Source organism: Capra hircus, chromosome 9 (genome assembly GCF_001704415.2).
Source record: "Capra hircus breed San Clemente chromosome 9, ASM170441v1, whole genome shotgun sequence".
NCBI lineage: Eukaryota > Metazoa > Chordata > Mammalia > Artiodactyla > Bovidae > Capra > Capra hircus.
Genome location: NC_030816.1, coordinates 48460627 through 48483403, shown reverse-complemented (window position 1 = coordinate 48483403; position 22777 = coordinate 48460627). Strand labels below are relative to the sequence as shown.

The following is a 22777-nucleotide window of genomic DNA, read 5'->3' as shown; positions in this document are numbered from 1 at the left end:
TATATATTAAAAAGATAACTAATAAGAACCTACTGTATAGCATAGGGAACTCAATACTCTCTAATGATCTACATGGGAAAAGAATCCAAAGAATAGTAGGGGGGGGTGGGTGGGTGGGGGGGTGGGTGTGTGTATAACTGATTCACTTTGCTGGACACCTAAAATGAACACAGCACTTTAAAATCAACTATATTCCAAAAAAAAAAATTTTTTTTAAACATGGTGTTCATAATTTACCTACATAAATTTATACTTGTGCCACAGAAAACACCAGAAAAAATTTTAAAACACATTTTTATAAAATATGGATCATAAAGCAATATCCCAATAAACAAAACATCTTGTAAACCAGTAAGAAAAAGATGAATATCCAATAAGAAAATGTATAAAAGATCTGAATGGGCAACTCACAAAAGAAATACCCTATCTCTGTACCATACTAAATACAGTAATAAGCGAAAAATGTTAAACCTCCTTAACAGTTCACATAAATTAAGAGGTAAATATCACTATGCATCAGACACTATTATCAGCACTTTATAACCCATCCAACTTAATCTTCACAGCAGCACCAAGAACTTAGCCTAACTTCATTACAGATGAGGAAATCAAGTAAACCATAGGAGGGCCCTCATGTCAGCCAATCAGGCACCATCAGTTAGAGTCAGGGCTCTTAACCACTGTGCTATATATTATCCCCTAAAATGAAAGAGTCATTTAAAATTAGAAGATTTTAAATTTTCAAAACCCATTTACATATGGTTGGCAGAACCATACATGTGTTCAAACTTTCTGGAAAGAAGAGTGGTAATCATACATGTCAATGTTTAAAATGGGCAATGCTCTCAAAACCAGCATAGTCCCCACAGTATAGTACAGCCTGTTACTGACCCTTCCCTGGAAGGACTGCTCCTCTCGCACTCCAAGTGGTACCGCCACCAATGAGCTCCTGGCCTCCACCATCACTCCTCCTTGCACTTACACGTAACTCAGGCCAGGCCCTCTGGAATCTTCCCTGGGACTGATATATGGATACTAGGAGAAAAAGTTCCCTTTCTGCTTGGGTTGCAATGTAACTCGCCTCCCATGTGGAAGGAATCTTCATGCAGTGAGAACAGACAAGTAAAGCAAACAAAGAGAGAGAAAGACAGTGCCTGGCCAATATCACTTGAGTCCCCAGATCCAGTCTGAAGCAAATCAAGCTGAAATCTAATTATTTGTGACAATTTAGTTCTTGTTTCCTTAGTTACTTTAAGATGGACTTCAATTACTTGTAATCAAATGGTTTTTAAATGCATATTACCATCTCATTTCTAAGAATCTTAATTATAAAACTGCACAATTGTGAAAAGAAAAAGGTATAAGGATATGCATTCTAGTGTGTCTTTTAATACAAAAAGCTACCAAAAAGCCTAAATGTCCACCAAAAACAGACTGGCTGAATTAATTATAGAATTGTTTGCAAACTGGCCTGATTAGAGTCACTTGGACACTTGTAAAAATTAAAGTTCAAGAGGAAGCTGACAAATGAATAATTCCAGTTGATTTGTGTTGTTGTATGGCAGAAACCAATACAATGTTGTAAAGTAATTTCCCACCAATTAAAAAAAAAACAACTACCTTGGCCCTAGGGAGAGTCTAATTCACTAGGTCTAGGACAGGCTATCATATTTTTTCCACTATTATTCCCTATCATTTTCATAATCAAGATAGTTTGAAAACCCCAAATTACAGTGTTTACATATGTAGTGGCCTATTACTCACTTTTATATGAAAAAGGTCCAAAATATATTGCTAAGTAAACAAAAGACAAGTTACAAAACACATTCAGATCTTTTCATACAAAATTATGTAATAACTATCCATGCAGCTACATATTTGACCAAAGCACTCATTTTCAACCTGAGCAGAGGTACCTGTACTCAGAATCTTACTGGGACTAGAAGGATTCCCAACTTCCCCAGAGATCCTGATACATATACTGTTTAAGAATCTCTGTTCCGAGTTACTATTACTAATATGAACATGAATCCTTCAAAAGCAGATGTCAGACTGAACGTTTTGGCACAGAGGAAAGAAACTCTGGAATAATGTTTATTAAAATGATAACAGAAATTACTTCAGGAGTGGGTATTCAGCTGATTTTTACCAACTTTTTTGTACTGTTCTGTATTATTTCAATTTTTGTTTACAATGAATTAACAGTTTTAGAATCAGGGAAAAGAAAGCTATTCATATAGGAGAAAGATAAAATACTTTTAATCAAGTAATTTTATAATTATTAAATATAGATTTTCTGGATGGGAAAATTCTTAACAGTTCCCAAAATTCAAATGTAAAAGTACAGCAGGTACTTTCAAAGGCACGATCCTCTTTCAACAAGAACTGTCAGTCCATATAGCTAAAGAACCAAGGGAAAATGTGATATATCATCGTGTTCGTGCTCAGTCACATCCAACTATTTGTGACCCGATGGACTACAGCCTTCCAGGCTCCCCTGTCCATGGAATTTTCCAAGCTAGAATAATGGAGTGGGTTGCCAGTTTCTCCTCCAGTGGATCTTCCAAACCCAGGGGTCAAACCCACGTCTACTGCACCTCTGGCACTGCACATGGATTCTTTACTACTAAGCCATCAGGGAAGCGTGATATGTCATATCACACAACTAAAATTTGATCAACAAGTAAAACCATAAAATAAAATGACTCTTTTTCAAAAAGTTTTTTTCAATCACAAAGAACAAAAAAATTAAGATTTAATTTTGCTTGCTTACTCTGTATCTAAGACAACAATCAAGTGCCAGTAAAGTGTAGGAAATGAAATAAATGAAATTTAACATCTTAGTAAAAACTAGATTCAATTTTTTAACTGTCAACTCCACATCAATAAAAAGAAGTTTTTAAAAAACTGGATCTGATTCTAAATTTCATGCTTAATTATTAAAAATATGTTTACTTCCACAAGAAAGAAAAATAGCAATGTTTGATTTTTTTAAAAAAGATAAAAATATGACTTACCCCATCTAACAGAGTATTTGATAAATGCATACGGAGGTCTTTACGAAATGGAAATTCCAGATTTGAAACATGAAACACTGAATTATCTCTATCAACCATAAAAACTTCATTTGTGCCATCAATCAACATCATATACCTGTAAATGAAACAGTAAGAAAGTAATATTAACAGTATAATTCAAGAATAGGGTCATAAGAAATAACAATCAAACTGTTTTTCCTTAGACTTGCAATAGCTACCTGGAATAATGTTCACCAGAGTGCCCCCTCCACCATCATTCAGATTAAAGTACCATAAATAATAAATTTGTTTTTTTTTAAGTTTTTGCTTCCTATAAAAAACACAGGGTATATAGAAATCAAAACAAATTTTATGAAATCAATGTGATATTCAAAATCAATCTCATAACCCATCTTAGGAGAGACACATTCTCTAAGTTTTATTAAACTTCAGACATCAAAGTTTATAAAACACAAAAACACACATATATGTAATTACTGCATTTTACCGGCTCAACAGCTATATGGATTAGGTACTGCTGTCTCCACTTTGCAATAGGAAAAAAGAAAGTAAGTGATCAACAAATGCCCAGACTTCAACGTATCCTGGGTCCCTTCTACCATACAACAATAAGCAGAACAGGTAACCCCTTTCGTTGGATTAATATGATGATAAAACCAGATCCCACCATTTCAGGGACAACTATCATTCATTACTATCGAATTAAAATAATTTTTAATACAAGTTCATAAAAATTTTCATTAGTCAATCATTTCATTTCAGAAAGTGAAGAAAACCTAAAGAGCCTCTTGATGAAACTGAAAGAGGAGAGTGAAAAAGTTGGCTTAAAGCTCAACATTTAAAAACTAAGATCATGGCATCCAGTCCCATCACTTCATGGGAAATAGATGGGGAAACAGTGGAAACAGTGGCTGACTGTATTTCTGGGGGCTCCAAAATCACTGCAGATGGTGATTGCAGCCATGAAATTAAAAGACGCTTACTCCTTGGAAGGAAAGTTATGACCAACCTAGACAGCATATTCAAAAGCAGAGTCATTACTTTGTCAACAAAGGTCCATCTAGTCAAGGCTATGGTTTTTCCAGTAGTCATGTATGTGAGAGTTGGACTATAAAGAAAGCTGAGTGCCAAAGAATTGATGCTTTTGAACTGTGGTGTTGGAGAAGACTCTTGAGAGTCCCTTGGACTTCAAGGAGGTCCAATCAGTCCATTCTAAAGATCAGTCCTGGGTGTTCACTGGAAGGACTGATGTTGAAGCTGAAACTCCAATACTTTGGCCACCTGATGCAAAGAGTTGACTCATTTGAAAAGACCCTGATGCTGGGAAAGATTGAAGGCAGGAGGAGAAGGGGATGACAGAGGATGAGATGGCTGGATGGCATCACCGACTCAATAGACATAGGTTTGGGTGAACTGCAGGAGTTGGTGATGGACAGAGAGGCCTGGCGTGCTGCAGTTCATGGGGTTGCAAAGAGTCAGACATGACTGAGCGATTGAACTGAACTGATCTTCCCCGGTGGCTCAGACAGTAAAGAATCCACCTACAATGTCGGAGACCTGGCTTGGGAAGATCCCCTGGGGAAGCAAATGGCTACCCACTCCAGTATTCTGGCCTGGATAACTCCATGGACAGAGGAGCTTGGCAAGCTACAGGCCATGGGCTTGCAAAGAGTCACACATGACTGAGTATCTTTCATTTCACTTCACTTCATATACATTGAAATGACTTTGGTCATTAGTCATCCTTCCAATGACCAAGTTACTGTCAATACATTTATTGATATATTGATATAAGTTACTGTCACTGACTCCCAACTAGTGGATCATCAAGAATGGAGCACTAGTGCACACCATATAAAACAATGAAGTCCAAATGAATTAACAGTTGAGGAAATTACAGACTGATAGGCTACACTACCAAACAGATAGCAGCAAGATTTGGGGTGAAAATGGAGACTGTATCCAGGCACCAAACTCTTCAAAGAATGAGAAAAAATTGACAGCAATTAATTAGAAAGTTGAAAGGCATGAGCTTCAAAGGAACAGAAGAATCACTGTGTTGTCTGGTTTGTTGTTAAATGAAACAGTGGAAGAGTAATAGTCCCGATGTACCACTGAGAATGGAAGGAACAGGGATCAAGTCGGTCTAATCTCCTACCCATGAGGCAGATGAAAAAAAAAAAGCAGCAGCAACCGAAAGATGGGAGCTGAATCAAGTTAAAGCTAGGGGAATAGAAGAAACGTTCAACTGAAGATGTGGAAGCAAACATACATGGAGGCTATTATACCAGAAGACAATTTGTTTCCCATAAACAAGTGTTCTAAGAAAACAGAGAGATGTGTTCAGTTCAGTTCAGTTCAGTTCAGTAGCTCAGTCATGTCCGACTCCTTGCAACCCCATGAATCGCAGCACGCCAGGCCTCCCTGTCCATCACCAACTCCCGGAGTTCACTCAAACTCACGTCCATCGAGTCAGTGATGCCATCCAGCCATCTCATCCTCTGTCGTCCCCTTCTCTTCCTGCCCCCAATCCCTCCCAGCATCACAGTCTTTTCCAATGAGTCAACTCTTCACATCAGGTGGCCAAAGCATTGGAGTTTCAGCTTCAGCATCAGTTCTTCCAATGAACACCCAGGACTGATCTCCTTTAGGATGGACTGGTTGAATCTCCTTGAAGTCCAAGGGACTCTCAAGAGTCTTCTCCAACACCACAGTTCAAAAGCATCAATTCTTCGGCACTCAGCCTTCTTCACAATCCAACTCTCACATCCATACATGACCACTGGAAAAACTATAGCCTTGACTAGCCGGACCTTTGTTGACAAAGTAATGTCTCTGCTTTTGAATACGCTGTCTAGGTTGGTCATAACTTTCCTTCCAAGGACCAAGCGTCTTTTAATTTTCATGGCTGCAATCTCCATCTACAGTGATTTTGGAGCCCCAAAAAATAAAGTCTGACACTGTTTCCACTGTTTCCCCGTCTATTTCCCATGAAGTGATGGGACCAGATGCTATGATCTTAGTTTTCTGAATGTTGAGCTTTAAGCCAACTTTTTCACTCTCCTCTTTCACTTTCATGAAGAGGCTTTTTAGTTCAGGAGAGGAGAAAGGGAGGGCTGGTTTAGGGAATAGAAGTGTGTGACAACAGACTGAAGAGCAGCAAAACAGACCAAAGGGGCAGACATTTGGGGACTGGACTGGAAGCATGCTGTTACTAGTGTTTTCAAAATAATTAGTCCCAGCAGGCCCCTGGGGAGGAGGTGGAGGACTCCTGCCCTTGCTACATATTAAAAGAGCGGCAGCCCTAGGAGATAAGGATTGTGAAGACTCAGGCTGCACTTGGAAAAAGAAAATCAGCCTCCGTCTAGACTGACAGTGCACCTGAGAGACTCAGACCAACTGGAGGGCCAGCGGACTGGCCAACAACAGCAATACGTAGCTCCCAAAGCCCTCCTGCAAGTGCTTTCCAAAAGCTGCAACTCCTGGTAGAATCTAGTCTTCTTGAAGAAGTCAACCCTGCCCTGGGTGGTGTTTCAAAGAGAATTTAAATCAACATAAGAACAGGTCAAGTAAAAAGCCTTCTGATACCTGTAAAAATGGTACTGAAGGCACAATCTATCATATTGTTTAAAGACCTAGGCCAGCACTGTGCAAAGTTTATTATTAACTTTTAGTATTTCCATGGCAAAATAATCAGGAACACTTAAGGTTGTAAGAAAACATACAAGGAATTACTCAGTTTCCCAAGTTATTAAACTTTTCCTCCAGTTTAAAAAAAAAATAGAAAAGCCTATTAATTTAACTTAGCCCATTATTTCCTAAACTTATTCCTGATATCTGTTAATATCTGCAGAACTAGTATTCCATATTCACAATCTGAGAAAAGCTGGCTTACACTAATGAATTTCAGAATTCAGAAAAAAGAAATAGTTACCTCTTCTGATCATATAATGACAACAGAAATTATATCTTCCTTTTTGCTGGTTGCCCAGAAGTTCAGAATCAAATATAATGTTAAAACAGAGTAAGTATTAAATCCTAGGGTGCTGGTACATTTGTTTTTTCTGTCATAATTATTCTCTATTAATTTTTTAACACATTTGAGATAAGTATACACACACATAAATATATATGTATATACATCTTACTATCAGACTTTGCTTTTTACTTCAAAATACTATCTCTGCATACGTATGCATAAACAGGTTTAAAAGACCAAGGAAGAAAGGGCTTTAGAAGATGGAATTCACTATAAAAGACTGCTCATGGGAAACTCAGCATGCGTCTACAGATATATTGTAGAAATTATTTAGTAGTTGGTATTCCAGGATTCTTCTGCACATATAAATTTTCAGGCTTTAGAATAAAAGTTTCTGGGATGCAATTTCTGGTTTGAATTCCAGTCATTTCAAATTACACGTTCTTTTGTTATGTGACACCCACAAAATGTAAGAAGTTATTTCATGTTAGGGAAGAAATAAGGAATGTGGAAATATTTTCATATCACTCCAAAGTCTCTGAATGAATAGATTCTTTAAAAAAATGAAACCATCCCAAGTACCATCGGATGCTGGCTTAGTACATAATGATGGTTCTACCTTCAGTGAAAATGGATCACTAATGCAATAAGATTTCTTATTAATAATGATGTAACTTCAATTGCAAATCTAATATACAGGATTACTAAATTATTTGTATAATATCCATTCTTATTAAAAGACAAAAATTAGTAAGACGTTTCACTGAACTAGAAATAGAAAGCACTGATTCATTTTTTATACTAAAGTATATATACCAAAGCCATAGTGAACTGAACTGAACTGAACCAAAGCCATATAAATAACAGCAAAGCCAAATGCATTCGTTCGCTCATTCAGGCCATCCCACAAGGCTTGCATGATCTTAGTTCCATGACCAAGGATTGAACCCATGACCCTTGATGTGGAAGCTCAGAGTCCTAACCACTGGACCATCAGGGAAGCCTTGCATAAACTGTTTCATGGTAAATATCCTTCGAGTCACTGAGATGTGAGACAGCTATTCAAGTAAAACCACCAACTGCATATTAATACAATTCAGGAAGTACATAATTAAAGAAAAGGAAAACCGATTTAAAAAACTGGTAACTAATAGCATCTTAAGAATTTTAATTCACACTTCTAATACTCTCAGAGTAAAATTGTCTTTAAACATCTTATAATTTAAATTTATCACTAATATCCATTGATACAGAAAGAGATTCACAATATATTAAATGAAGAAAGAGCACCTTAAAAATCAGAATGTATGAGTATGAGGGGTAGGGAGTTAAAACTCTGAATAGCAAAACAGACAGGAAAGCCTATACCAAAATGGTAAGAACTTTCATCTCTAGGTAGAATTATTAACGATATTTGCTTTCCTCATTATACTTTTTTGTACTTTTAAGAAATTTAAAAAATATAAGCACATATTGCTTTTTCAAGCCAGGGTGGGGATGAAAATTAAAGCTTCAGAAAAAAAAACAAAAAATAGAAATACAGTCTAATTACAGTCTAAACATTTTTCCTTTGGCAATAAAATAAGATGTGATGTTAAACCTCGGTCCGACTCTTTGCAACCCCAACAGTCCATGGAATTCTCTAGGCCAGAATACTGGAGTGGGTAGCCTTTTCCCTTCTCCAGAGGATCCTCCCAACCCAGGAATCGAACAGGGGTTTCCTGCACTGCAGGCAGATTCTTTACCAACTGAGTTATCAGGGAAGCCCAGTCATACCACAACAGCTTCAAAATTAGCAGGTATTTCTCCTCTCTTATATAAAGCACTCAAAGTGGGTAATAAAAACAGAAAAGTTGATTCATTTCACCACCTCTATCCACTTTTACCAATTCCCATCAAACTAACTATAGTTTTTTCTTTTAAAAGGATTAACCAATTAATTTTTTAAAATACTTACTAAAGGGTCAACCAGGCATCAGGCACAGATGCTAGAAATATAATAATGTAAACAGCACAAGTTCTTCATCTAACTTCCTCTGGTTTTATACCCTTAGCAAGAAAACAAGACATTAAACAAATAATCCCAAACACAGTAAGTACTCGTAAGATGAAGTTGTTGTTCAGTTGCTAAGTCATGTCTGACTCTTCTGCAACTCCATGGACTGCAACCCACCAGGCTCCTCCGTCCATAAGATTTTCCAGGCAAGAATACTGGAGTATGTTGTTGTTTCCTTCCCCAAGGGATATTCCACCAGACCCAGGGATTGAACCCTCATCTCCTGCGTTAGCAGGCAGATTCTTCACCAGTGAGCCACTAGAGAAGTACCAAAGTGAAGCACAAGATGCTATAGGAGCACACAAAAGGTACAACCTGTCAAAATTCAGACATCGGGAAAGGGATCCCAGAAGGATTCTCAAGTAGCTGATAGTAACAGCAGGTTATAATCACTTAGTGAGCAATGACTATGCACAAAGGAAAGTCGATGTACTTTATGTTAACTCAATTAAGTCTTAAAACAATCTGACCATGTAAAGAAAATTATTCTCCCTGTATTCCTGATGAGGAAACTGAAATCACACTCAGTAACCTGCTCAAAGCCATAAAGCTGGCAAAACAGCAAAGCTGTTATTAAAACCTAGACAAGCGCCTATCTCGACAACCTCTACAGTATCCTGCCTCTGACTTGCATTGTGCAGGAGTTAACTAAACACACATTGTGGGGGGTGAAGGGAAAAGGGAAGGGGATAGGGGTGTGTTGTGAGAACCAGTGCTTGGTACACAGTCTGCCAGGTGCAATATCCTTGAGACAAAAACAGAAGGTTCATGCTCTGGCAACAGCAACAACAAATTCAGAATACGGAAGCATAGGGAGAAAGATAACTTGAGACTACAGAAGTAGTCAAGGACTCAGTGATTAATGAAACCATTTTTAACTTTATTTTGGAAAGTGGAAAATCCCTCTTTTGAGACAAACAGAAACCATAAAGGGTAATTCAAACTGAAGAGGTGTAATTCAGGGAACTGGTTACAGATATTGGAAAGATGAAAAGGTAAGAAGGGAAAATGAAAGTAATCAAGAGATGAGTAACTGTAGGAGGTACTCTACCCAGAGGGCTGCGGGAACAAAACGGAAGAGGCATGTTAGCAGAGGCCAGGAATTTGGAGGATGGGCACTGTGAAACATGGAAGAGGTGGGGAGGTCAATGGAGCTCAGGGCTCAAACCTCTAAGGAAGTGGCACCAAATGGCTAAGACCCGGACCTCTAAGGAGAGGAGCCCAGCATCTCAAGCTTCAGTCTCTACAGAGGAGTACAGAAGGAGGATCCTCAAACTGCTGAGAAGACACAGCGTCGTGGGTGAGGAAATGCAAGTGGCACTCCTCTGCCTAGAATGCACCTCCAGCAGCAGGCATGTCTGAGAGGGAGCAGTACCATTGGTGCTGAGATTGCTAAAAGAAGCTGGGGGCGAAGTCAAAGTTGCTGCCACCTGCTGAAGGGATAAAGAAACTAACACTAGGGAAGTCCCTTCTCTCACCTTCCAAATTCCTGCTGGCGCTCCCCATGGTAAAACTCAACAGGACGCGGAGCTGGCAAGGAAGTCTGAGAAATAGTTTGCACAGTTTAAAAGGGTGGAATGGGAGCTCAGAAACAGCAGACCACTGAAATGCTTTTAGCTAAGTAATAGCACAATCTGACCTGCATTTTTCAAAGCTCACCCCCACATTATGTGTACTCCTATAGGGTAGGAACCAATCTGTAGACCAGAGAAATTATGAGGTTTTTACAGTACCCCAAGTGGGAATGCAGTGGCAATGATAACTCAGAGGTGTAAGTGGATAAATTCAAGATATGAAAAAGGCAGACTGACAGGATACTATGCTCCTGACAGGCAGTGGGGCTGAGGGGCAGACGTCGTGGAGGACTTCCAGGCTTCTGGCAGGAGGAATGGGTGCACTTGATTTATTGATCCATGGAGCACTGGGGGAGGAGTCGCTGTTCAGTTTAGTTGGGTGGAAGTGATGGCATATGGACTTGGGGCTTTTCATTTTTACACTGGAAACCAAAATGCCCTGATTTTCTCTATCCCTGTGTCTAACAGGTTGGAGGCAGAATCTAAGTCAGACAACTAAACGCTTCCTTCTTAAAACTTTTAACTTGAGTGACAGTGAGGCACAGGAATAGCTTATAAGTGACTCAGAGTGATGGCAGAGGCATCATTAGCAAGCACCAAAGGTGCCTTCCTCTTCCAAGTGTTCCTGTGCCTGACCTTGGCCCTGGTCCTTGCTGCCTGGCCTCCCTTGATTCTTACCCATTTTCTGAGACTGGTTCTCCTCAGAGTCAGCCTTCCAACATATCCCTTTGCTTACAGGCGCCAAAGTTGATTTCTACTGCTTCTAGTCAATCTAATGCTAATGGAGATGCTGGGTTTGGGGTTGCTTTTTCTTTTTTTTCCATTTTGCCTATTATATACGGTTGAATTCACATAAGTTAAATGTGCCCATGAAGGAACCCCACTGCAATATGTTCCCCAACCTATCCTTAATACAAACGGTTACATGACACTAGCTCTTTACACAATAACCTCATGCCAAAAGATATGCCATCTATTTCCTGTCCTTGATAACTATACGTTAAGCCCAAAGTTTACCTTCCCTTGTATCTTTTTCTCCCATAAGAATTCACTGCCAAACCTCTGCTGTTTCTATACCAGCTACACTGCCTCTCATTTCTATTCCCGAAAGAATTGGTATATAGTCCCTGAAACCTAATTCTCAAGATTTCAGAGAAATAAATTCCGCTATATTAAAATTTCTTATAAAGAAAATTCACAGTTTAGAGCCACTTCTCCATATATAATTATAGACCTTCCTGACATAAGAGCAGTTGATCAGACTCCCCCAGGCCCACCAACACCTGTCAGACCTTACTTCAGAAACGATACAAGAAAAGCTGACCTGCTAAACTCCAGCTTTCTTCCTTCCCCATGGGGGTTTATGAACACTTTGCCTTTTTCTCTCACTAGCTCACCACTCAGTAAATTTGATCTCTGGTAATCTTTTCTACAAAGTATATCCATGTCCTCTTTAAGCCATTTTGCCCCATTTCTTTCAACTCTTAAAGAAAAGGGAAATGTATGTTATGCATATTTTACCACAATTTTTAAAAATGAAAAACAAGAAGTTACAGTCATGAGTTTTCACCTAGACCAAATTAAAAATCAGTGTCACAGAGTCCCTTTCACAATTTCTATCATACTCTCAATCTATCTCATCTTACAGAAATGAAATCCATTTTCTCAAGAGAGTTTTTAAACAAGTCAAAACAGTTTTTATAAATGTCTTATATTTGTTGCAATATAGTTTGTTTGGTTACCTCTGTTGGAACAGTACATCTTGTCACTTTCACAAGTAAGTAACTTACCTACCTTAAAAGCAAGCTTTATAGGCTAGGCTTGGAACCTAACCACCATTCAGCCTAAAATTCTATGGAAACACAACCTAAAGTCTACCAACTTAAATTAAGGAATCTCAGAAAAAGGTTCAGATAACTTTAAACATCACTGTTTATACTGCTTTCACAAAAAGACCAATATTTGATGATAAAACAATGTAATCGTACACATAAGCTTTGCTTCCAAACATAATGGCTATAATCTGCTTATCTGACACAAACATTTCAACCTTTGAAAACAAAATATATCTAAAGGAAAAGTATGTGAGAGTTCACTCAGTTGTGTCCGACTCTTTGCGACACATGGACTGTAGCCCACCAAGCTCCTCCATCTGTAGGATTCTCCAGGCAAGAATACTGGAGTGGGTTGCCATTCCCTTCTCCAGGGGATCTTCCCGACCCAGGGATCAAACCCAGGTCTCCCTGGCAGATCGAACTCAGGCAGACAGTTTAACCTCTGCACCACCAGGGAAGCATAGCTTTACCTAATCTCACCTTCCCCGAAATTCAAAGAACTCAATTAAGGTCATTCCTATGGCAAGAATACATGGAAGAACTATACAAAAAAGATCTTCACGACCCAGATAATCATAATGATGTGATCACTAATCTAGAGCCAGACATCTTGGAATGTGAAGTCAAGTGGGCCTTAGAAAGCATCACTAAGAACAAAGCTAGTGGAGGTGATGGAATTCCAGTTGAGCTATTTCAAAGCCTGAAAGATGATGCTGTGGAAGTGCTGCACTCAATATGCCAGCAAATTTGGAAAACTCAGCAGTGGCCACAGGACTGGAAAAGGTCCGTTTTCATTCCAATCCCAAAGAAAGGCAATGCCAAAGAATACTCAAACTACCGCACAATTGCACTCATCTCACACACTAGTAAAGTAATGCTCAAAATTCTCCAAGCCAGGCTTCAGCAATATGTGAACCGTGAACTCCCTGATGTTCAAGCTCGTTTTAGAAAAGGCAGAGGAACCAGAGATCAAATTGCCAACATCCGTTGGATCATCAAAAAGGCAAGAGAGTTCCAGAAAAACATCCATTTCTGCTTTATTGACTATGCCAAAGCCTTTGACTGTGTGGACCACAATAAACTGTGGACAATTCTTCAAGAGATGGGAATACCAGACCACCTGACCTGCCTCTTGAGAAATCTGTATGCAGGTCAGGAAGCAACAGTTAGAACTGGACATGGAAAAACAGACTGGTTCCAAATAGGAAAAGGAGGATGTCAAGGCTGTATATCGTCACCCTGCTTATTTAACTTCTATGCAGAGTACATCAGGAGAAATGCTGGACTGGAAGAAACACAAGCTGGAATCAAGATTGCCGGGAGAAATATCAATAACTTCAGATATGCAGATGACACCACCCTTATGGCAGAAAGTGAAGAGGAGCTAAAAAGCCTCTTGATGAAAGTGAAAGAGGAGAGTGAAAAAGTTGGCTTAAAGCTCAACATTCAGAAAACGAAGATCATGGCATCTGGTCCCATCACTTCATGGGAAATAGATGGGGAAACAGTGGAAACAGTGCCAGACTGTATCTTTTTGGGCTCCAAAATCACTGCAGATGGTGACTGCAGCCATGAAATTAAAACACGCTTACTCCTTGGAAGAAAAGTTATGACCAACCTGGATAGTATATTCAAAAGCAGAGACCTTACTTTGACGACTAAGGTCCGTCTAATCAAGGCTATGGTTTTTCCAGTGGTCATGTATGGATGTGAGAGTTGGACTGTGAAGAAGGCTGAGCACCGAAGAATTGATGCTTTTGAACTGTGGTGTTGGAGAAGACTCTTGAGAGTCCCTTGCACTGCAAGGAGATTCAACCAGTCCACTCTGAGGGAGATCAACCCTGGGATTTCTTTGGAAGGAATGATGCTAAAGCTGAAACTCCAGTACTTTGGCCACCTCATGCGAAGAGTTGACTCATTGGGAAAGACTCTGATGCTGGGAGGGATTGGGGGCAGGAGGAGAAGGGGACAACCGAGGATGAGATGGCTGGATGGCATCACGGACTCGATGGACGTGAGTCTGAGTGAACTCTGGGAGACGGTGATGGACAGGGAGGCCTGGCGTGCTGCGATTCATGGGGTCGCAAAGAGTCGGACACGACTGAGTGACTCAACTGAACTGAACTGAACTATTTTCATATTTGTTAATATGAACATACACACAAACAGTAACACTACCACCTAATCTTATCTTAAATGTTTTATTTCTGCTGTTAACAATCATTGAAATGAAGGCACGGTCCTAACATATTCTTCACGTAACCGGGAAGACATGGTTCATAAAAAACTATTAAAATTCTCAAGACTTCCTTGGTGGCTCAGTGGATTAAGAATCTGACTGCCAACGCAGGGGACACGGGTTCAATCCCTGACCCAGGAAGATTCCATATGCTGGGGAGCAGCTAAGCTCATGTACCACAACTACAGAGCCCGTGTGCTTAGAGCCTGTGCAGCAAGAGGGGCCACCACAATGAGAAGCCCATGCACCACAACTAGAGAAAGCCCATGTACAGCAAAGACGCGGTGCAACCAAAGATAAAAATAAGCATTATTTAAAAAGGAAACTATCACAATTTTCACTCAACATTATAGAAGATTCCAACCTAACAGGTATTTTTACCTTGATATATTGATTCTAAAAGCACAACAGACGTCTTCAAAAGGATTGTGTGTTGTGTGTGTTAGTCGCTCAGTCGTGCCCAACTCTTTGCAACCCCATGGACTGCAATCCACCAGGTTCTTCTGTCCATGAGATTTTCCAGGCAAGGATACTGGAGTGGGTTGCCATTTCCTTCTCCAGGGCATCTTCCCAACCCAGGGATCGAACCCAGGTCTCCTGCACTGCAGGCAAATTCTTTACCGACTGAGCTACAAGGGAAGCCCCTTCAAAAGGATTAGCTTCTTTTTAATCTTCATATCATATCAATTTACATTCATGAAACAGATGGGATTAAAGTTTTATAGTCTTAAATTCACTTTAAGCCCACAGCTTCAATCTATTACATGATCACCTATATACACACAGGCTTCCCTGGTAGCTTAGAGGTTAAAGCATCCACCTGGAATGCGGGAGACCTGGGGTTCGATCCCTGGGTCGGGAAGATCCCCTGGAGAAGGAAAATGGCAACCCACTCCAGTACTCTTGCCTGGAGAATCCCATGGAGGGAGGAGCCTGGTAGGCTACAGTCCATGGGGTCGCAAAGAGCTGGACACGAATGATCGACTGAGCGACTTCACTTTCACTTTATATACACACAACAGTAATTAAACAGACAACCTGTATCATTTAAATTGCAAAGCCCATTTACTTCCTCTCCAATTTAATTGTCAAACTTTGATCTTAACATGTTAATTATAAATTAAATGGCAGGCCCAAAGCATACGACTGAACACTTGAACAGTTTGCCAACACTTGAATGTCTTCTACCTCTGGAGAGTCATCTTTATTTTATATGTTGTTTCTACAGCAAGTTTTCTACTATGTTATGTTCATCTAAGTTTTATTTAAGCTTGGTACTTAGTAAGCTTTGTCTATGGAAAAATTATCAGTCAAAAAACTTTAATTTCAACTTACATAATTCATCACAAATTATTCTTGAAAACCTAGGGGGAACCTACCATGAAAAAAATAATCACAAGTCATCCAAGCCTTCTCACTAAAATATCATGTATGCCTATTTCTATTAATAGACAGTAATAATTTTTAAAGTGTAGATGTTTCTATTTCAAGAAACCTCCTTCAACCAGCAAGACTTAGTCTTGCGCAAAGCTTAAAACTCAACACTGCAAAAGAATCTGGCAGGCACAGGGCCCAGTATCAGTTTCTGGATTCCTCCCTCCCATTTCACAGAATTAATGACACATAATACAAATAATCAAGTTTTTAATAAGATTTAGAGTAAACTTTTTGTTCCAAACCACCCCAAAATTTAAAATTTTAATTTTCTTACTTTGTTTTCATTAAGTATGAGTGGCGCCAATGCTATTATTACAGGCTTTGGAAAGAAAATTCCAGTTTCATAGCCTGTAACACCAGACTCTCAGTGTTTGCCAACTAGACTGCTAAAAAACAGGCAGGCATCTGGAACCAAAAATCCCAACAAATATTATAAAATGATTATAAAAGTCCAATCCAAAAGTACATGCTTTAACTTCAGAACTGTAACTGCCCTACCCTTTCTCATTTTGCCATCCTCCACTGCTCAGAAATACATACATACCTACTGCCAAGCTTTCATTTCTATAAAACTACATTTTGTCCTAAAATACATAATCTTCAAACTCTTACTCAAAACTTCCTTTCATGGAATCTCTCATACTCTAAATAACAGGTCCTATTCAACTCACTCTATCCCTCCCAAGTTTTCTAAAACTTGTAAATCTAGTATGTCCCACCTCTGGTAGAAAAGAAAGTGTACAGCAGAAGAAGCAGGTGCATGAAAATTCACTTGAAGGAGTCTCAACTTTATTTTTAATTGAGCTCATTTAAGCTAAAATATAACAAATATTAAAAAACATAAAATAATATACAATGTGTTATTCACTAGTGAACATTAAAAAGTATTTTATTACAAGCCATTAATTTTATATATATAGCATATATATATATATAAAATATATAGCAAATAGGAGTAAAGATATCCATAGGCAGAACAGAAGGCCCCTACACAGAAAGATACGTGGGAGGCCACAGTGGAGGTTAAGACATTCCAGACAGGCTCTTTCTAGCTGTGTGATTTTGCACAAATCACTTGATTACTCTAAAATACAGTTTCCTCATCAAAAATTTCCACCTCCTAATGTGACTGTAAGAATTAAATGAGTTAGCATCCCCATGCTCAAAGTAGCATTATCCAAATCAGCAACAGTATACAAGCAACGCAAGTGTCCACTGACAGATAAAAGGATAAGCAAAATGTGGTATATACATTAAATGGAATGTTATTCTGCCCAAGAAAAGGAGAAAATTTCTGAAATATGCTATAATACAAATGAACCTTGAGGACATTATGCTAAGTGAAATAAGCCAGTCACAAAAAGATAACTACTGCGTGATTCTACCTCTTTGAGGTACCTAGATTAGTTAAAAAAAAAAAAAAAATCAGAAAGATCAAAAGTAAAATGGGTGGATACCAGGGGAATGGAAAATTATCACTTAATGGGTATAGACTTTTAGTTCTACAAGATGGAAAGAGTTCTGGACATGAGTGGCAGAGATGTGTGCAAACATTATGAATGTATTTAACACCACTGAACTATATACTAAATAATAAAGGGGTAAATTTTACATTATGTGTATTTTACCACCATAAAAAAAATTTTTTTAATGAGTTAATACATGAAGGATAAAGAACTGTATGTACCTGTTACATGGTAATAAAACTTAAGTTACTGCTACTACATTATGTCCAAGGCACACAGTAAGTACCTAATTAAGGCAGGATATAATTATTAATACAACAACTATTACTTTACACAATCCACAGAAGAGTTGAGGTCACTGATAAACAAAGACTGGATAAGAGAGGAAGGATTCATTTCCTGTAGATAGGAAAAAAGAGGACATCTCTTCTGAATAAAGAGGAAAAAGGTAAGTGAACCAGAAATTTTGAACTGCGAGAAAAATAACCCTTGGTAACTTCCTGTGAAGGTTATTCACAGCCCTCAAACTCAAGCTTTTAAGCATACTTATACAAAGGGAGACAACAACTACAGTAAACAGCTCCTTTTAATTTTTCCATGAAGAATTATAACCGAAGAAAATTCTGTAAAATCAGAAGCTACACTACCTGAGTAAGCAGTAACTCAAAGAGCTCAAATAAAAGAGCCTGTGTCAGGTGCATGTCTCAATCTGCCTAGGAAACTGTTTTCTAAACACTAAGATGATAAAAACAAACCTGAGCCTAAAATATGTCAATGTATTGAAACAGCTTCTTAAGATTTACTAACAAAAATGGTATATATAAGTAAACACACGGTAACGCCAAAGCTATTGTACATAATGGAAAACTATCACATTTTTGTCCCAGTCTAGCACATCAAATAAAAATTAATAAAAGGATAATTTAAACAAAATTATACTTGAGGGAATTCCCTGGCAATCAGGGGTTAGGACTCCACACTTTCACTGCCAAGAAAATGGGTTCAACCCCTGGTGGGGAACTAAGATCCTACAAGCTGAACTGTGTGTCCAAATTAAAATATATATGGATATAGATATATACATGTATATCATACATATATAATATACATGTATGGGGCTTCTCTGGTGGCTCAATGGTAAAGAATCCACCTGCCAGAGCAAAAGATGCAGGAGATAAGTTTAATCCCTGAGCCGGGAAGATGCCCTGGAGAAGGAAATGGGAACCTACTCCATTCTTCTTGCCTGGAGAACCCCCATGGACAAAGGAGCCTGGCAGGCTACAGTCCATGGGATCACAGAGTCAGATTCAATTTAGCAATGAGCATGCACACACATATACATGTATATATCTATATATACGTATGCTGCTGCTGCTGCTGCCAAGTTCACTTCAGTCATGTCCAAATCTGTGCGACCCCACAGACGGCAGCCCACCAGGCTCCTGTGTCCCTGGAATTCTCCAGGCAAGAATATTGGAGTGGGTTGCCATTTCCTTCTCCAATGCATTCATGCATGCTAAGTCGCTTCAGTCATATCCGACTCTGAGTGACCCTATGGATAGCAGCCCTCCAGGCTCCACTGTCCACAGAATTCTCCAGGCAAGAATACTGGAGTAGGTTGCCATCTCCTTCTCCATATATATGTATATATAGATACAATTATTAGAAACATGCAGAAGAAGAACTTCCACTAAAATGCACGTTCAAAAGTTATATTCAGTAGATTTTTCCTCTCTTAGTCACAGAAATATTCTTGTTTGGCTGCTGACTAGGGTAAAAAGAGCAGAGAGGATTCAAAAGAGAAGAGAAAGAAATAATTAAGCAAGATCACAAGTTAGTTCCAATTATAATCTTCTAGTTTTCACACTTTACGTTAAGGAACTTTTTTTTTTTTTTTTTGGATTTGACCCCATGGGGGTCAGGCTTCTCTGTCCACACAATTCTTCAGGCAAGAATATTAGAGTGAGTTGCCGTTTCCTTCTCTAGGGGATCTTCCTGCCCCAGGGATCTAACCTGCGTCTCCTGCATTATAAGTGGATTCTTTACCACTGAACCACCAGGGAAGTCCCTACCTAAGGCAACTTTTGAAACTTACAGTTGCCTAGACAAGCTGAATAAATGCCAATATAACCTACTCTCAGCCCAAAAAGGTTCACCTAACAGTGCTTGAATTATAACTGAAAGTGGGAAATAAAGTGTTGCTACAGGATCTCCCTGTGGCTTCTGTCAGAACCCTTGAGGAGTCTTGGCAGCACTGGCTCTCTGGCTTTTCTTCCTTCAGTCACAGAAGTAGGCTGGCTGCTTCTCCTTCAACAGCAACTATTCTTCAAGTGTTCGCTTCCCTGCCTTCTGTATCTCTATAGAGTGCTCTTTGTCCATACCATACATATTTCAAAAAATAGATCTTTTAAGTATCTCAAAGGCCACCGGGCTAACCAACTGATGGAGCAATCCCAGGTGACCTAACTTCAAGAAGATTGAGATAAGGGAACTCCCACCTTACAACTTCTTAAGAATAACTTAAGAAGAAGTAGGAGTTGGTATAATAGTCAAAATTTAAATCACAGATTCATGGTTCAGCAATCATTAAAACTGACATATTTAAAAATATAAACTAAGGATTTAAGAGGTTACCAGTATAATAATTTTCTTCCTGTAGCCTAAACACCTTACTGCCTGATGGCCAGAACCAGTCGGGCTCAGGCAGGCTGCCTTCACCTCGTGACATCCCTTGCGCTACTCCTCTTGCCCATGTTACTCACTCTTCACTAGTCATCCTCCTCCTAAGAACTCCTACGTTTTAGAATCTATGTCATGCCATTTATAGGCAATTATATTTCATATTGTTCTCTCATGTATTCCCATTTTAACATGGCAATTAGATTTTCAACCATTTAAGGGCATGAACCACATCTTAAATTTTCTTTTTTTAAATAGGTTCAAATTTTAAAAATAGAATTTTACCATGACAATGGAATTCCTCTTCAGAAAGTTAGAGTTTGGTTTATTTTAACAAATCTATTAATTTGGTAGAATGTGCAACTATTAACACTTACCAAGCACTTCCTACGTGTTAAACATTATTCTAAGTGCTTTAGATGAAATTACTTAATCCCATATCATCTAGGAGGTAATTATTATTGCTATCTCAATTTTTCAGATGGGCAAGTTGGAAGACAGAGGGGTTATAACTTTCCTCGGGTCACATGACTAATAAGCATGGAAACCTCAGGATCTGAACCCAGGTAGTCTAGTTTCCAACCAGTCCATTCTAAAGGAGATCAGCCCTGGATATTCTGTGGAAGGAATGATGCTAAAGCTGAAACTCCAGTACTTTGGCCACCTCATGCGAAGAGTTAACTCATTGGAAAAGACTCTGATGCTGGGAGGGATTGGGGGCAGGAGGAGAAGGGGACGACAGAGGATGAGATGGCTGGATGGCATCACAGACTCAATGGACTTGAGTCTGAGTGAACTCCGGGAGTTGGTGATGGACAGGGAGGCCTGGTGTGCTGCGATTCATGGGGTCGCAAAGAGTCAGACATGACTGAGCGACTGAACTGAGTCTAGTTTCAATACCCAAGCTCTTAACCACTATACTATACTGCTTCTCAAAAATAAACCTGTTTTTACAAGTTGATGTATTAATACATAAACATTCTTGTTTTTAGAATTTTATTACATTACTATCTTTATAAGTCCTTGATTTTATTGACTATGCAGAATAGTCAATCTCTCTTATTTGAAAAATTTGGATGTATTTTATTCTAGATGTCATTTCAGTATTTTGAATTTTAAAAAATATTTAGAAAAATTAATCCTAAAATGTATTTTAAAAAATTGTTCTTGTTGTTGTTATTTAGTTGTTAGGTCATGTCTGACTTTTTTCCGATCCCATGGACTGTAGCCTACCAGGCTCCTCTGTCCATGGGATTTTCCAGGCAAACATACTAGACTGGGTTGCCATTTCCTTCTCCAGAGGATATTCCCAACCCAGGGACTGAACCCACGTCTCTTGCATTGCAGGCAGATTCTTTACCATTGAGCCACCTGGGATGCCCCGGTGGGTTTTACCTATTTTAAAAAAATAGGTAAAACTAATTTTCCTCTCAAAACTTTATTGCCATTGAAACTGACCATACACTATGATAAATGATGTAGTGGTTTCAAGTACACATTCAGAACAGCTACCATTTAAAACTTGCCAAAAATTAAAAATTTTCTATAAAACAAGCAATATCTTTTGTGTGTGTGTTATTTATACTAGAATAATGAATCTTTTTCATAACTATTTTAGCAAAAGGGAAAAAAAGACCTAACCTATAAGAAACTTAAAATAATTTTACTTTTAACACAGACATTATACTTTCTTATACATATTTTACTTTAAAAATCCCATTGTTTTAAATGTTTAATAGACGAACAGCACCACTAAGATTATTTTTAAGAAAGATAAATAAAAACACATGTAGAAGATGCATAGTATGTTGATGTGCCATTTTATTTAATACTGCTTCATGCACATATAAAAATATAAGTTTATAAAATTATATCTAAGTGTACCAAATGCTTTAAATGACTTTTAATTTCCTCATCTATTATTAATAGCAGACCCTTCCCTGCTGGCTCAGATGGGAAAGAGTCTGCCTGCAATGTGGGAGACCCGGGTTCAATCCTTGTGTCAGGAAGATCCCCTAGAAAAGGGAATGGCAACCCACTCCAGCTTTCTTGCCTGGAGAATTCCATGGACAAAGGAGCCTGGTGAGCTACAGTTCATGTGATTGAAAAGAGTTGGACATGACTGAGCAACGATCACTTTCACTATTATAATAGTACAAAATGTTCAAAGGACCACACTAGTCGTGTCTGACTCTTTGTGACCCCATGGACTGTAGCCTACCAGGCTCCTCTGTCCACAGAATTCTCTAGGCAAGAATACTGGAGTGTGTTGCCATTTCCTTCTCCAGGTGATTTTCCTAACCCAGGGATCGAACCCAGGTCTCCTGCATTGCAGGCAGATGCTTCATCCTCTGAGCCACCAGGGGACCACACTATTAGAAATCAACTTGTTTCCACTGGTCTTTGTTTATGTTCAAATAAAAGTACCAGGAAAAATTTTGGATGCAACAATAGCTAAATATTGTAGCTAAACA

The 22777-nt window shown here is 38.7% G+C and overlaps 1 protein-coding gene across 1 annotated transcript in view; it reads right to left on the bottom strand.

Annotated features, from left to right (window-relative positions):
* The window catches only part of RNGTT (RNA guanylyltransferase and 5'-phosphatase), a 235757-nt gene that overhangs the window by 150708 nt on the left and 62272 nt on the right, over positions 1–22777 (bottom strand). The window contains exon 9 of the mRNA XM_018053155.1: positions 3018–3153. Within this exon, the coding sequence (XP_017908644.1) occupies positions 3018–3153 (136 nt within the window). The remainder of the gene's footprint in view (positions 1–3017; positions 3154–22777) is intronic.